General features: G+C 45.7%; 1 protein-coding gene across 1 annotated transcript in view; it reads left to right on the top strand.

Annotated features, from left to right (window-relative positions):
* The window catches only part of EIF4EBP2 (eukaryotic translation initiation factor 4E binding protein 2), a 41,190-nt gene extending 33,572 nt beyond the window's left edge, over window positions 1-7,618 (top strand). Inside the window, exon 3 of the mRNA XM_069753307.1 lies at window positions 5,642-7,618. Coding sequence (XP_069609408.1) covers window positions 5,642-5,673 — 32 coding nt within the window. The 3' untranslated portion in view covers window positions 5,674-7,618. The remainder of the gene's footprint in view (window positions 1-5,641) is intronic.
* The last annotated feature ends 5,825 nt before the right edge of the window (window positions 7,619-13,443 follow it).

Below are 13,443 nucleotides of genomic sequence, written 5' to 3'. Positions count from 1 at the left end.
CACGCTCGGGTGACCTCCGAGTATTTTTTTTATTGCTTGGAGATTGTGTTCTTTGCCGAAGCTGGATGATTTACAGCAGGGGTCCCCAACTCCGGTACTCAAGAGCCACCAACAGGTCATGTTTTCAGGATTTCCTTAGTATTGCGCAGGTGATTGAATGCTTGCCTGTCCAGGTGATGCAATTATCACCTGTGCAATACTAAGGAAATCCTGAAAACCTGACCTGTTGGTGGCTCTTGAGGACTGGAGTTGGGGAACACTGATTTACAGCTACAAGCCTGCTTGATTACATGTGGGGATTCCCTAGCAAGCAGGCAACCTGGCTGGTACTCAGCCTGGCTAATAGCTGTAAATCATTCAGCTGAGGCAATGAAAACTAAATCTCCGAGCTCTAAAAAATACTTGGAGGACCCCCGAGCATGCTCGGGAAATCTCGAGTAACGAGTATATTCGCTCATCACTACTAAAACTGTATTCCTTACCCAGAGAGCATTTATAAAAGTAGTTAATGCAACTGTGATTAGGATTAGGTCATCGGAGCAGAGTTCATAGAATCACAGAATGTTAGCGTTGGAAGGGACCTCCAGGGTCATCGTGTCTTAATGCAGGAGTCGCTAAACCATCAGACGGTGACTGTTTGAAGACTTCTATTGAAGCAGTACTTACCACTTGTTGGCGTTTTTTGATTGGTCGCTTTAAGATGATAGAATGCTGAAGGCTCAAAAGCCTAAATGGATGATATATTAGACTAGCTACTAACAATGTAGTATTCATGATGAAATAATAAAGACACAATTTTCCTATAAGCATGCATGAAAGGTGTCATAAGTAATCACAACCGCCTCTGGATCTTGAAAATTAGATCCAGTCATCAATTTAAACATCCTATTCGTTTTCAGCACCGCAAAAAATAGTAAAGTACTGTTTTTGTATTTAATTTAGCTGTAGAACAGTTCAGTTTGTTTATATTATATATTTAAATGTTTATTATATAATACTAGCTATTGAACCCATCCTACGCCTGGGTGGCGAGCATCTATATTGGTATATGGTCTCCATCCTGGTATGTGCTGCTCCATCCTGCGTCCCCATCCTGTCATGCGCTGCTCCATCCTGCGTCCCCATCCTGTCATGTGCTGCACCCATCCTGCGCCCCCATTCTGACATGCGCTGCTCCCATCCTGCGCCCTTATTCTGTCATGTGCTGCACCCATCCTGCGCCCCCATCCTGTCATGTGCTGCTCCATCCTGCGTCCCCATCCTGTCATGCGCTGCTCCATCCTGCGTCCCCATCCTGTCATGTGCTGCACCCATCCTGCGCCCCCATTCTGACATGCGCTGCTCCCATCCTGCGCCCTTATTCTGTCATGTGCTGCACCCATCCTGCGTCCCCATCCTGTCATGTGCTGCACCCATCCTGCGTCCCCATCCTGTCATGTGCTGCTCCATACTGCGTCCCCATCCTGTCATGCGCTGCTCCATCCTGCGTCCCCATCCTGTCATGTGCTGCACCCATCCTGCGCCCCCATTCTGACATGCGCTGCTCCCATCCTGCGCCCTTATTCTGTCATGTGCTGCACCCATCCTGCGCCCCCATCCTGTCATGTGCTGCTCCCATCCTGCACCCCCGTTCTGTCATGTGCTGCTTCCATCCTGCAGCCCAGTTCTGTCATGTGCTGCCCTATTCTATCATGTGCTGCTCCCATCCTGCTCCACCGTTCTGTAATTTGCTGCTCCCATCCATATGCCCCATAGGCTGCTCCATAAAGGTTTATGGCCCCCATAAGATGCTCCATAGTATATGCCTCGTACACTGCTCTATAAAGGTTTATGGCCCCCATAAGATGCCTCATAGTATATGCCCCGCACACTGCTCCATAAAGGTTTATGGCCCCATAAGATGCTCCATAGTATATGCCCCGTACACTGCTCCATAAAGGTTTATGGCCCCCATAAGATGCCCCATAGTATATGCCCCGTACACTGCTCCATAAAGGTTTATGGCCCCATAAGATGCTCCATAGTATATGCCCCGTACACTGCTCCATAAAGGTTGATGGCCCCATAAGATGCTCCATAGTATATGCCCCCGTACACTGCTCCATTATGGTTTATGGCCCCCATAAGATGCTCCATTGTATATGCCCCCGTACACTGCTCCATTATGGTTGATGGCCCCCATAAGATGCTCCATTCTATATGCCCCGTATGGTGCTACGATATATATATATATATATATATATATATATATATATATATATATATAACCATACTCTCCTATCGTCGCTGGGCGCCGAGTCCTGGGGGGCCTGAGCAGCCCAGTTCTGTCATGTGCTGCCCTATTCTATCATGTGCTGCTCCCATCCTGCTCCACCGTTCTGTAATTTGCTGCTCCCATCCATATGCCCCATAGGCTGCTCCATAAAGGTTTATGGCCCCCATAAGATGCTCCATAGTATATGCCCCGTACACTGCTCTATAAAGGTTTATGGCCCCCATAAGATGCCTCATAGTATATGCCCCGCACACTGCTCCATAAAGGTTTATGGCCCCATAAGATGCTCCATAGTATATGCCCCGTACACTGCTCCATAAAGGTTTATGGCCCCCATAAGATGCCCCATAGTATATGCCCCGTACACTGCTCCATAAAGGTTTATGGCCCCCATGAGATGCTCCATAGTATATGCCCCGTACACTGCTCTATAAAGGTTTATGGCCCCCATAAGATGCCCCATAGTATATGCCCCGTACACTGCTCCATAAAGGTTTATGGCCCCCATAAGATGCCCCATAGTATATGCCCCGTACACTGCTCCATAAAGGTTTATGGCCCCCATAAGATGCCCCATAGTATATGCCCCGTACACTGCTCCATAAAGGTTTATGGCCCCCATAAGATGCCTCATAGTATATGCCACGCACACTGCTCCATAAAGGTTTATGGCCCCCATAAGATGCCCCATAGTATATGCCCTGTACACTGCTCCATAAAGGTTTATGGCCCCCATAAGATGCTCCATAGTATATGCCCCGTACACTGCTCTATAAAGGTTTATGGCCCCCATAAGATGCCTCATAGTATATGCCCCGTACACTGCTCCATAAAGGTTTATGGCCCCCATAAGATGCCCCATAGTATATGCCCCGTACACTGCTCCATAAAGGTTTATGGCCCCATAAGATGCTCCATAGTATATGCCCCGTACACTGTACCATAAAGGTTGATGGCCCAATAAGATGCTCCGTAGTATATGCCCCGTACACTGCTCCATAAAGGTTGATGGCCCCATAAGATGCTCCATAGTATATGCCCCCGTACACTGCTCCATTATGGTTTATGGCCCCCATAAGATGCTCCATTGTATATGCCCCCGTACACTGCTCCATTATGGTTGATGGCCCCCATAAGATGCTCCATTCTATATGCCCCGTATGCTGCTACGATATATATATATAAAAAAAAACCATACTCGCCTATCGTCGCTGGGCGCCGAGTCCTGGGGGGCCTGAGCAGGCGGGGACACCGGCGCGCTGTGGGGGTCAGGTGCCGGTATCGCCGCTAGCTCAGGCACCCCAGCACTTGCTATATTCACCTGGCCCTGAGGGCGGCACGCATTAAGCGCGTCATCGCGCCCTCTGAACTGTGAACGTCACAGGCAGAGGACCTGAAAGATGGAGCGGCACGCAGCGCTGGAACGGGGGACAGGTGAATATAATACTTACTCTCCTGGCGCGTCCACGGTCCCTGCCTCTCCGTTGGAGATCGCGGTGTGTGTTCAGTGTTTACGCATACCGCGATCTCCTGTGAGCGTCACTCTGTGGGGTCCAGACTGCGCCAGCGCTTGCGCAGTCTATAAAGGCTTCGGACAGAATGACGCTCCCAGCGTTATATTATAGATATACTCGAGTATAAGCCGAGATTTTCAGCCCACTTTTTTGGGCTGAAGGTTCCCCTCTCGGCTTATACTCGAGCCATACGCAGGGGTCGACAGGGGAGGAGGAGCGGGGGCTGTGAAATTATACTTACCTACTCCTGGCGCGGTCCCTGCAGGTCCCTGGGTTCCCCGGCGCCGGCAGCAGCAGATTCTTCCTGTACTGAGCGGTCACATGGTACCGTTCATTACAGTAATGAATATGCGGCTCCACCTCCCATAGAGGTGGAGCCGCATATTCATTACTGTAATGAGCGGTAACGGTGACCGCTCAGTACAGGATGAAGCTGCGGCATCGGGTAAGCCAGGGACTGCACCGTGCCAGGACCAGGTGAGTATACGGGGAGGGGGGGAGTGCTGCGCTGCGCGATAGTCCCCTGCTCCTCGTTCCGGGCGTCGCTCTGTCTTCAGCTGTGACGCTCAGGTCAGAGGGCGCGGTGACATAGTCAGTGCGCGCCCTCTGCTGAACGTCAGTCCTGAAGACAGAGCGCCGCCTGGAACAAGGAGCAGGTAACTATTGAAAGTGCCAGGGGCATGAGCGACAGAGAGGTGAGTATGTGATTTATTTTTATTTTTACTGTAAATGGGGCAAGTGTCTGTATGGAGCATCTATGGGGCCATAACATTTGTGCAGCACTATATGGGGCCATAACGTTTGTGCAGCACTATATGGGGCCATAACGTTTGTGCAGCACTACATGGGGCCATATTGTTTGTGCAGCACTATATGGGGCCATAATGTTTTGGCTGCACTGTATGGGGTAAGTGTCTGAATGGGGCCATAATTAACGTTTGTAGAGCATTACGGTATATGGGGCAAGTGTCTGTATGGAGCATCTTATAGGGCCATAATCAAGGTTTGTGCAGCACTATATGGGGCAAATATCTTATGGGGCCATAATCAGCATTTGTGCAGCATTATATTGGGCAAATGTGTCTATGGAGCATCTTATGGGGCCATTATTAACCTTTATGCAGGATTATATGGGGCATATTTTAATATGGAGCATCTTATGGGGCCATCATAAACTGTATGGAGCATTATATGGGGCTCCTGATTCAATATGGATATTCAAAAACGCTTAACCTACTGATGTCTCAATTAATTTTACTTTTATTGGTACCTATTTTTACTTTTGACATTTACTGGTAGCTGCTGCATTTTGCACCCTAGGCTTATACTCGAGTCATTTAAGTTTTCCAAGTTTTTTGTGACAAAATTAGGGGGGTCGGCTTATAGTCGAGTATATACGGTATATATTTTATTTTCTTCCCTTATAAAGTGTGTATGTATGCATATGTGATAACGCATATATGGTGTATAACTTATATTACCAAATATGTTCCCAATATTCATTTTTCTTTATATGAAAAACAAACCTTATAATTATATCTCTAAAAAAATGTAAGGTTTGTCTTTCAAATAAGAAAGTAAGGAAAACTTATAAATTTGGGAACACATGTTTTGGTATTGTATACCAATTGTGTTGCCAAATTCATAGGGTTCTCTTTTTTTTTTTTTTTTTTTTTTTTTTTTTTTTTCTTTTAATTTGATATTGTTAGAACTGAAAGTTTTGGCTAATGGTCATTGTAAGAAAGTATGCATCACTTACTCTCCTTTATGTATAGAATTCTATATTTGTAGTCCTGTATGTGCTTTGACAGTTTCCATGACTTCGTGACTCATGATCTCCTTTTGTCTTCAGGTGAGGATGCTCAATTTGAAATGGACATCTAACCCTCCCCGATGCTTGGCAAGCACTCAGAATTTGCGTGTACCTGACATGGCCTATAGGATCACTTAATGAAAAACAGGCAACGGCGCTCCTAATACGTTTCGAAAACAGTCCTTCCAGGTGCCAAAGGTCAACGCAACTAGGCTCCCTTTTTTTTCTTCTTTTTTTTTTTTTTTTTATCCCCCCCCCCAAGAATAACCCCACCCCAGCTATAATAAAGTGTGGAGGTGGTGAAGGGACTTGTGACTGATTTTTGAATGGCTTCAAGCTGGCAAGTGGGAATAAATACAGTTTGCAAAATTGTACTGTAGCTTTGCAAATACATGTGAACTATGGGTGGCATGAATGGCATTTTTTTTTCACACATCCCACTTTTTTTTTTTTTGTTGCTAAAGTCCTGTTTAAAGATTTGCCCCATGGTTTGGAAAGATGCCCAGGCCATAGTGGATAAGTTTATTTGTAATGTATTGGCTTGATTTCCCATTCAGTAATCTACCCAACAAAAAAGTCTCCTGTTGAATGAGGAACCTAAATGGGTTTTTTCCAAAATTACAAATTATTCCCTGCGATAGGGGATGACCTACTGTTGACTGGGAGTCCTTCTAATGGGATCTCCAGTGATCCCATGGACTGGAATAGACCATTGTTGCACATACTCGACCTCCGCTGTATTTATGGTCTACGAGGCTGCCAGAGAAAGACAAGCAAACCCTTAGCCATTTTTGCCAGTCCCATAGACACTGACTAGAGCAGAAGTTGAGCGTGCACATCTCTGCTCCATTCAAGATGGTGTTCTGGTGATTGTGGACACCCAAGCTGTCAGTAGGTTTTATACTTCTATCTTATGGCTAGGGGATAACTTGCAATCTCGGAATAACTCTGTAATGTCTTCTCTTACCTGGTTATCTTCTTATAGAGCCACTAAAGATCTGCCTTTTTGAAGTCTTACATTATAGTCCTCCGTTAGATGGCACATGTATACGCTGCCTGCTGTGGAAGTTCATGGTCAGTCCATGTCCATTACTGGTTTGATTGGCCTTGACTTTGCGAATCACGTGAGAATTAAATTTATCCCCAATGTCGATTTCTGCTTAAAAATCAATTATTTCAGGGCAAGAAATCTGCGGTGTGGAAGAGGGGGTTGAACACCTTTCGTAACTTCAGATTGGCATAGTGACTTCTCTAATACAAGGTCATGCCCTATAACCTTTACTTGTTGTTTAGGCATAGCACTTCGTAGATCAAGAGAGTTTTGAACCGAGCCTGAGGTTTACCTCTAAAGGGTCATAAAGTTCATTTCAAATTGGCTGAAGTGCTAAGGCGGAGCGGCATTTAGATGCTTCTAAACTGCAGAAAACTAAAAACTATGGTTCGTTCTTCTTTTTTGTACAAAAAAAATGATCTGCTGTAAATTGACAATATTTGATACAGTCTGTAGAAGCATTTTTTCATGATCTGTTTGGCATTACCTTAAACCACTTCTCAACTTAACACCAAAGTGTCCAAAATCGATGCGATCGTTACTGTTTTTGTTGGCGGGGAATTAAAAGCAAAATGTATTGGCCAAACATGATCAAGTTTTAGTTGATGTATCGGACTGAAATGATCATTAGGTGCTAATAAACGTTGCATCATGTGCTTCTTTGGGTTACTGTTTCCGCAATGAAAAATTCTTCCTGCCCCCAACAATTTAGAAAAACACAATCTAAACTGTGGACAATCTTTTTTTTTTTTGTTGTTTTTTTTCTACTTCTGAATTGGAGACCTTTTTATAATGATATTTTAAGAGTTTGTATAAAGGATGAGCTAGCAGGGAGGGCCGTTCCACTCTCTATGATGGGCTATTGACATGTTGCCCCTGGTTACATTTACACCATGTTTTTCTTTTTGGAATTCTTTTTCATGGGATGCTTTAAGAGGTGGATTATTAAACTCAACCAAACAATGCTTGCTGTATTTGGCCTGGTCTCTCCTTTTGTGGTTCATTATCGAACATTCATACGTGTCTAATCTGAAAGTGTTTTTGTTTTATCATCTAAATGTGAATGACTGGGCTCTGCTCAAAGAAACATGCGCTAAAAACTGTGAGCTAACTGAAAAACACATTAAACGCCTCTAGACTGCTGAATTAAAAAAAGAAAAAAATTAGTTTGACGTAACAAGTAATTGTATGTTACTCCCCCATAGTAATGATCACTTTATGATCACATTCCGAATTGTTGTTTTTTTTTTTATGTGCTTTTACAGAAAGTTCAATTATTCTGTACCTTTTTAAATGGGGCAGAAGTGAGAAAAGTGTGGGCACATTAAAGGAAACTATCCTGTGAGCTTTCCTGCATATCAATCATAGGATTGATGCCGGCGTGGTTTCAGTCACTGATCTGTGTATATAGAGTGGCGGATGTAATCTTGACCCCCCAAGCCCCCTGTGCCCCCGTTGCTCTCTATACATAGAGTGGTGATTTGAATATGGCAGGAAGCCGTACACTGCTGGTAGGAGCAAAATTCATTTCCTCCTGGCAGCGGGGCTCTAAAGGTGGGTGCCAGCAGATTCAGAACACTATTATCCTGCGGATTAACCATACATCTGCAGGCTAATCGTGTTTTTTCATGTGACGCGTTCTCTTTTTTAAAGAGAATCTGTCGCCAGTTTTATGGCATAGCAGCTAAAAATATTGCCTTATTAAGCGTCTGATATGCATTCCCTACAAAGTTTTAGAACCCCCTGACTCCCCTTGTATACTCATAAAAACGTTTTTTAATATGTACCGCGCTGTATGTTAATTTATCAGTCCGGTCCAATGGACGTGGTTTTGGGTCTCTACATCACGCCCGTCGCCGTCATACATCATAGATAATGCCTCTTGCCCCGTGCAACATCTTGCGCGTGCTCAGAAACGTAGCCTTTTGCGCCTACACAGTATGCTTTGCCCAACTGCGGGCAAAGCCGAAAAACATAAGTGCGCATGCGCCAACACGTACTTCCGGCTCATGTACCAGAACTACGTTTGCCAGTAAATTGCTCTACTATGCTAGGATAGGCATAGTGTCTTTAACGAGGAAAACTGAAAGATGTTCCCTGAAAGATTCAATCTTTCCTGCCGGTTTAATACTTGAGGGGGGAGGAAGGGAAGAACATGGCACTGGTTGTAAATTTGGGGATGCTTTTTTTTACCACAGGAGATATCCACTTGCTTTAAGGGGAATCTGTCAGTAGGGTCAACCCTCCTAAGTCGTCTATATGGGCATGTAGGTCACAGGAAACTGAATAACATGATGCCTTAATATCTGCGATCCGATGTCTTATTCAGGAGAAATCCATGTTTTTGTTTTAAATGAGCTGTTCCAGAATATGGTCCGGACACTGATCTGTATGAGAGTCTGCCTCCAGGGATTATTTGTAATAAATGGAGGCATTGCCAGTGTGAGACATTTATAGGACAGTAGAACTGAACTTTGTCGTCCTACAAACACACTCGCTGCAGCTCACAGCTCTACGGTATTGCAGCGATATTGCAGCCCTGTGTGATGGAAGCTGAGAGGAACCTGCAGCTGTCAGTTATAGTCGCACACAGCTCTGCAGTGAGATCAGGAGAGCGGCCTTTACACGTCGCACCGGTAACGCCCCACTTCATGTAAAATAAGCTATGGGGGCAGCTCATTTACATGTAAGAAAAATGTGAATTTCTCTGGAATAAGACCTTAAATTGCAGATATCATTTTATTCAGATTTCTATAACCTGCATGTCCATATAGTTGGCTTAGGAGGGTTTTCTAGGATAAGCAAAAATTACACATTTCATCAAATTGCAGGAAATAACAAAACAACTATTACTTAAAGTGGTTGTCTGTTCTTCTGATGAAAGTCCACAGGCACTAGAACTGCAGACTTCTGAATCCTTAGTGTGTCACCACACTCTGTCAGGATTCTCCAGTGTTGTTGTTAAGAGTGTGTGTGTGTGGGGGCTGGGGGGGGGGGGGTTACATGACCACAAGTACATGATTTGCATGCCTCTGGCCACAACCCGACTAGATGTGTTCAGCCTCACTCATTTAAGTTGTATTGGGTGAGGCCATGCACATCTAGTCGGCACGTGACACCCACCCTTACCGGCTATGCAGGAGAATCCTGACAGAGCATGCGGTGCACACACTGTAAGGATTCAGAAGTCTGCAGCCTTTCAGCAGAAGACCAGACAACCCATTTTTTTGGCCCCACAATAGATGGCTACATGGACTCCCCCATACAGATTCCTCTAGCAACAGCTTATCGCTAGGAGAAAAAAACAAATGGATCAACCATTAAAAAGCAACATAATCTGTAGGAGTATGGGGGCCTGCTCTTCAGTACCACCATGCCTGTGGCGTGCCATCTGCTCCAGTCAGCTGAATATTTGCTGATACTTTTAAAACCCCTATAAACTAGACAGATTTTTTGGGGAGCAAAAACTTTTTTTTTTTTTTTTAAAGATTGGGAATTATTACCTTGGGAAGTGCCTTTCATGTGAATAATCTGAAAATCAATAATTGTAAAAATGGAGAGGGGAGTATAGGGAGCCATGCCCACTTTACTAGTATGTATTGCCCCGTGGACTGTGGTTTCTTGTGAATTTGATATGTAGAATATGCTTATTTTCTCTAGTCACCTTGCACAACGGCATACGGAGGTTGCCTCTTTGCCCTGATGGGGAACAGGAAATATGGAGAGGTTAAAAGGCCCTCCCTCCTCCCACTCGTCAGTGTCTTTCCTGTTCCCCATGGGACAGAGAGAGGTTCAGTGTGCTGTGGTGGCCGGCAACTACAGTACCTGTTTTCCAGGCTTTGCCTCTCCTAAGCCGGGCAGCATGTGGTCGCATCCGCCTCCCCTTCTTGCTGCTCCCGTCGTTCCGCTCAGCGGTAACCTCAGGACCTCCTCCTGGCCTTCCCGCTCCCCCTTGAGGGTAAAGCAGGCCAGTGATCCCGATCGGAGTCCTCCTTGAGCTCTTCGGTTTCCTCTCCCTCCTCGCGCCCAGCCGGCATCCCGGAAGTGGTCGCGCACATCACTTCCGGGTCAATCTGTTCCTTGGAGCGCAACACTTCCGCCGGCGGCGCTTCGTGCAAGACGCCATCCTCTGCTCTCGGACAAAGAGGGGAGGAGGGAACATGATTGTCGCTGGGGGGCAGGGGCCTACTATTTAGTATAAAACCTGCCTGAAGATGTCGCAGGTAAGACTATGCTTCAGCATGGAAGGCAATACCTACCCTGCGCCTGCAGAGCTCAGCACTGCCCCTGCCACAGTAAGTGTGCAGGGATGGGTCCTTACATAGTCTAAGGGGTCTCCCTATTTTCTCTGACATTACTTTCCCTCTCGTTCCAGGGAGACAAGTCTACCCCTAAAACTGCTATAAAGAGGAAGTGTGCCATCTGCAATACTAAATTGCCCTCATTATGGGATAAAAAAAACTCTGCCAATCATGTACTGATAAAATAGTCAGAGCAGAGCAACCCTCCCTATTGGAAGAAATCCGCTCACTTGTTAAAGGGACACTGTCACCTGAATTTGGAGGGAACAATCTTCAGCCATGGAGGCGGGGTTTTGGGGTTTTTGATAAACCCTTTCCTTACCCGCTGGCTGCATGCTGGCTGCAATATTGGATTGAAGTTCATTCTCTGTCCTCCATAGTACACGCCTGCGCAAGGCAAGATTGCCTTGTGCAAGCATGTACTACGGAGGACAGAGAATGAACTTCAATCCAATATTGCAGCCAGCGGGTAAGGAAAGGGTGAATCAAAAACCCCGCCTCCATGGCTGAAGATTGTTCCCTCCAAATTCAGGTGACAGTGTCCCTTTAAGCAAGAAGTGCAATCTTCCATGGCAGCTTTTACCCCTCCACCTCCTCCACCACCTTCTCCAGGGAAGAAAAGGAAAATTCAGGTTGAGGACTCAGAATCAGACCTCTCCTATGCTTCATCCTCTGGTAGACGAGAAGAACCCATGTCACCCATAGCCTCTGAAGCCAGGAAATATCTTTTTTCCTCGGATTGGATTGAGGATCTAGTATCTTCAGTACACAGCACTATGGGGTTGGAGGAGGAGTCAAAACCTTAGTCCATTCAGGACCAGATGTTTGGCAGGATAACAAAGGGTAAACGTGTGGGGTTCCCTGTACACTCTAATATACTCGATATGATCTCTCAAGAGTGGGAATCTCTGGAAAAACGCCTTAGTATTCCCTCTGAGATGAAACACATTCCCCATAGAAGGTGATTCTGTTAAATGGGACGTTCCCAAGGTTGACTCACAGGTGGCAAGAGTTGCAAAAAGAACCGCCCTTCCATTTGAGGATTCTTCGCAGTTGAAGGATCCGATGGACAGGAAGATTGAAAGTTTCTTTAAAAAATCCTGGGAGACTTCTACGGTAGCCTTAAAAGCTAATATTGCCTCAACCTGTGTAGCTAGAGCTCTATCCCGCTGGTTAGGGGAACTAGAGTCCCACATATCTCAGAGTACTTCCAGAGGTGAGCTGCTGGACTCTACCTAGCCTCCTTAGGGCTATTGGTTTTTTTGGCTGATGCCTCCATGAAAACCATCAGAGTTGCTGCTAGATCCCTGGTGCAAACTAATTCGGCTAGGAGAGCTCTCTGGCTCAAGTTGTGGTCTGGTGACATCACCTCCAAAGCCAAATTATGTGCTATACCCTTTAAAGGAGACTGTTTTCGGACCTTCTCTAGACAAAATCTTGGAGAAGGCCACGGACAAGAAAAAAGCTCTTCCACAGAACAAAAACCACCCAAGAAAAGGTTTCTTCGTCCTTCACAGCCCCAAGCCTCTGAGAAGAAAAGGCAAGAATGGGAGGTGGAGCTATCCAAAAGGTGGAGGAATGAATATCCTTATCCCCCAACAGCAGCAGTCCCAACAGGAGAAGCGGTGACTTTGACCCGGTGGGGGGGGGGGATAGAGACTCAAAATTTTTCCTACAGTGGCAAAATGTTACAAGTTGCCACTGGGTCCTCAATGTCATCAGAGAGGGCCTGTTAATAGAGGTCATCTCCTCCCCTCCATGGGGTCTCAAGGTCACCTCCCTTCCCTCCTTGAGACCAAACAACATTGCTAGTGGGTCTCAGAGACCTATCCAGATCAAATGTAATATCTCAAGTTCCAGAATCAGAAAAAGGTCTAGGACATTACTCCCGACTTTTTCTAGGACCCAAACCTTCGGGCGAGTCTCGTATCATTATAAATTTGAAAGGACTCAACCAGCATGTAAAATACCGCAGGTTCAAAATGGAGTCAGTAAAATCGGCCATTCCTTTGATAGGTCCTCACTCCTTTATGTCGACCATCGACTTAAAGGATGTATACTTCCATATTCCAATTCACCCGAGACACCGAAAATACCTCAGGTTTGCGGTACAGGGGAGTCACCTGACAGAACATTATCAGTTCAACGTTCTCCCATTTGGAATCTTCTCTGCACCAAGAGTCTTTTCTAAGATAATTGCGGAGGTGGTGTCCTATATCCAGAACCAAGGCATCTGTATTGTGCCTTACCTGGAGGAATTGCTAATAGTGGCCTCCACCAAGACGTCCCTAGTATCTCATGTATCAAAGACTCTCGATACTCTTAACATCCCTGGGGTGTGTCCCGAATCTGAAGAAATCTCAGCTACGGCTCTCCAAATCCAGGAAATTCCTGAGGGTTCTTTTGGACTCTGCAAAACAAATCTTTTCTTCCAGAAGACCACCGTCTAACCTTGGTAACAAAGGTCGAGACATTCAGAGACACGAGAT

This window comes from Ranitomeya imitator, chromosome 2 (genome assembly GCF_032444005.1).
Source record: "Ranitomeya imitator isolate aRanImi1 chromosome 2, aRanImi1.pri, whole genome shotgun sequence".
Lineage (NCBI taxonomy): Eukaryota > Metazoa > Chordata > Amphibia > Anura > Dendrobatidae > Ranitomeya > Ranitomeya imitator.
Note: the sequence above shows the minus strand (reverse complement) of the source record. Positions and strands in the feature narration are given on the sequence as shown.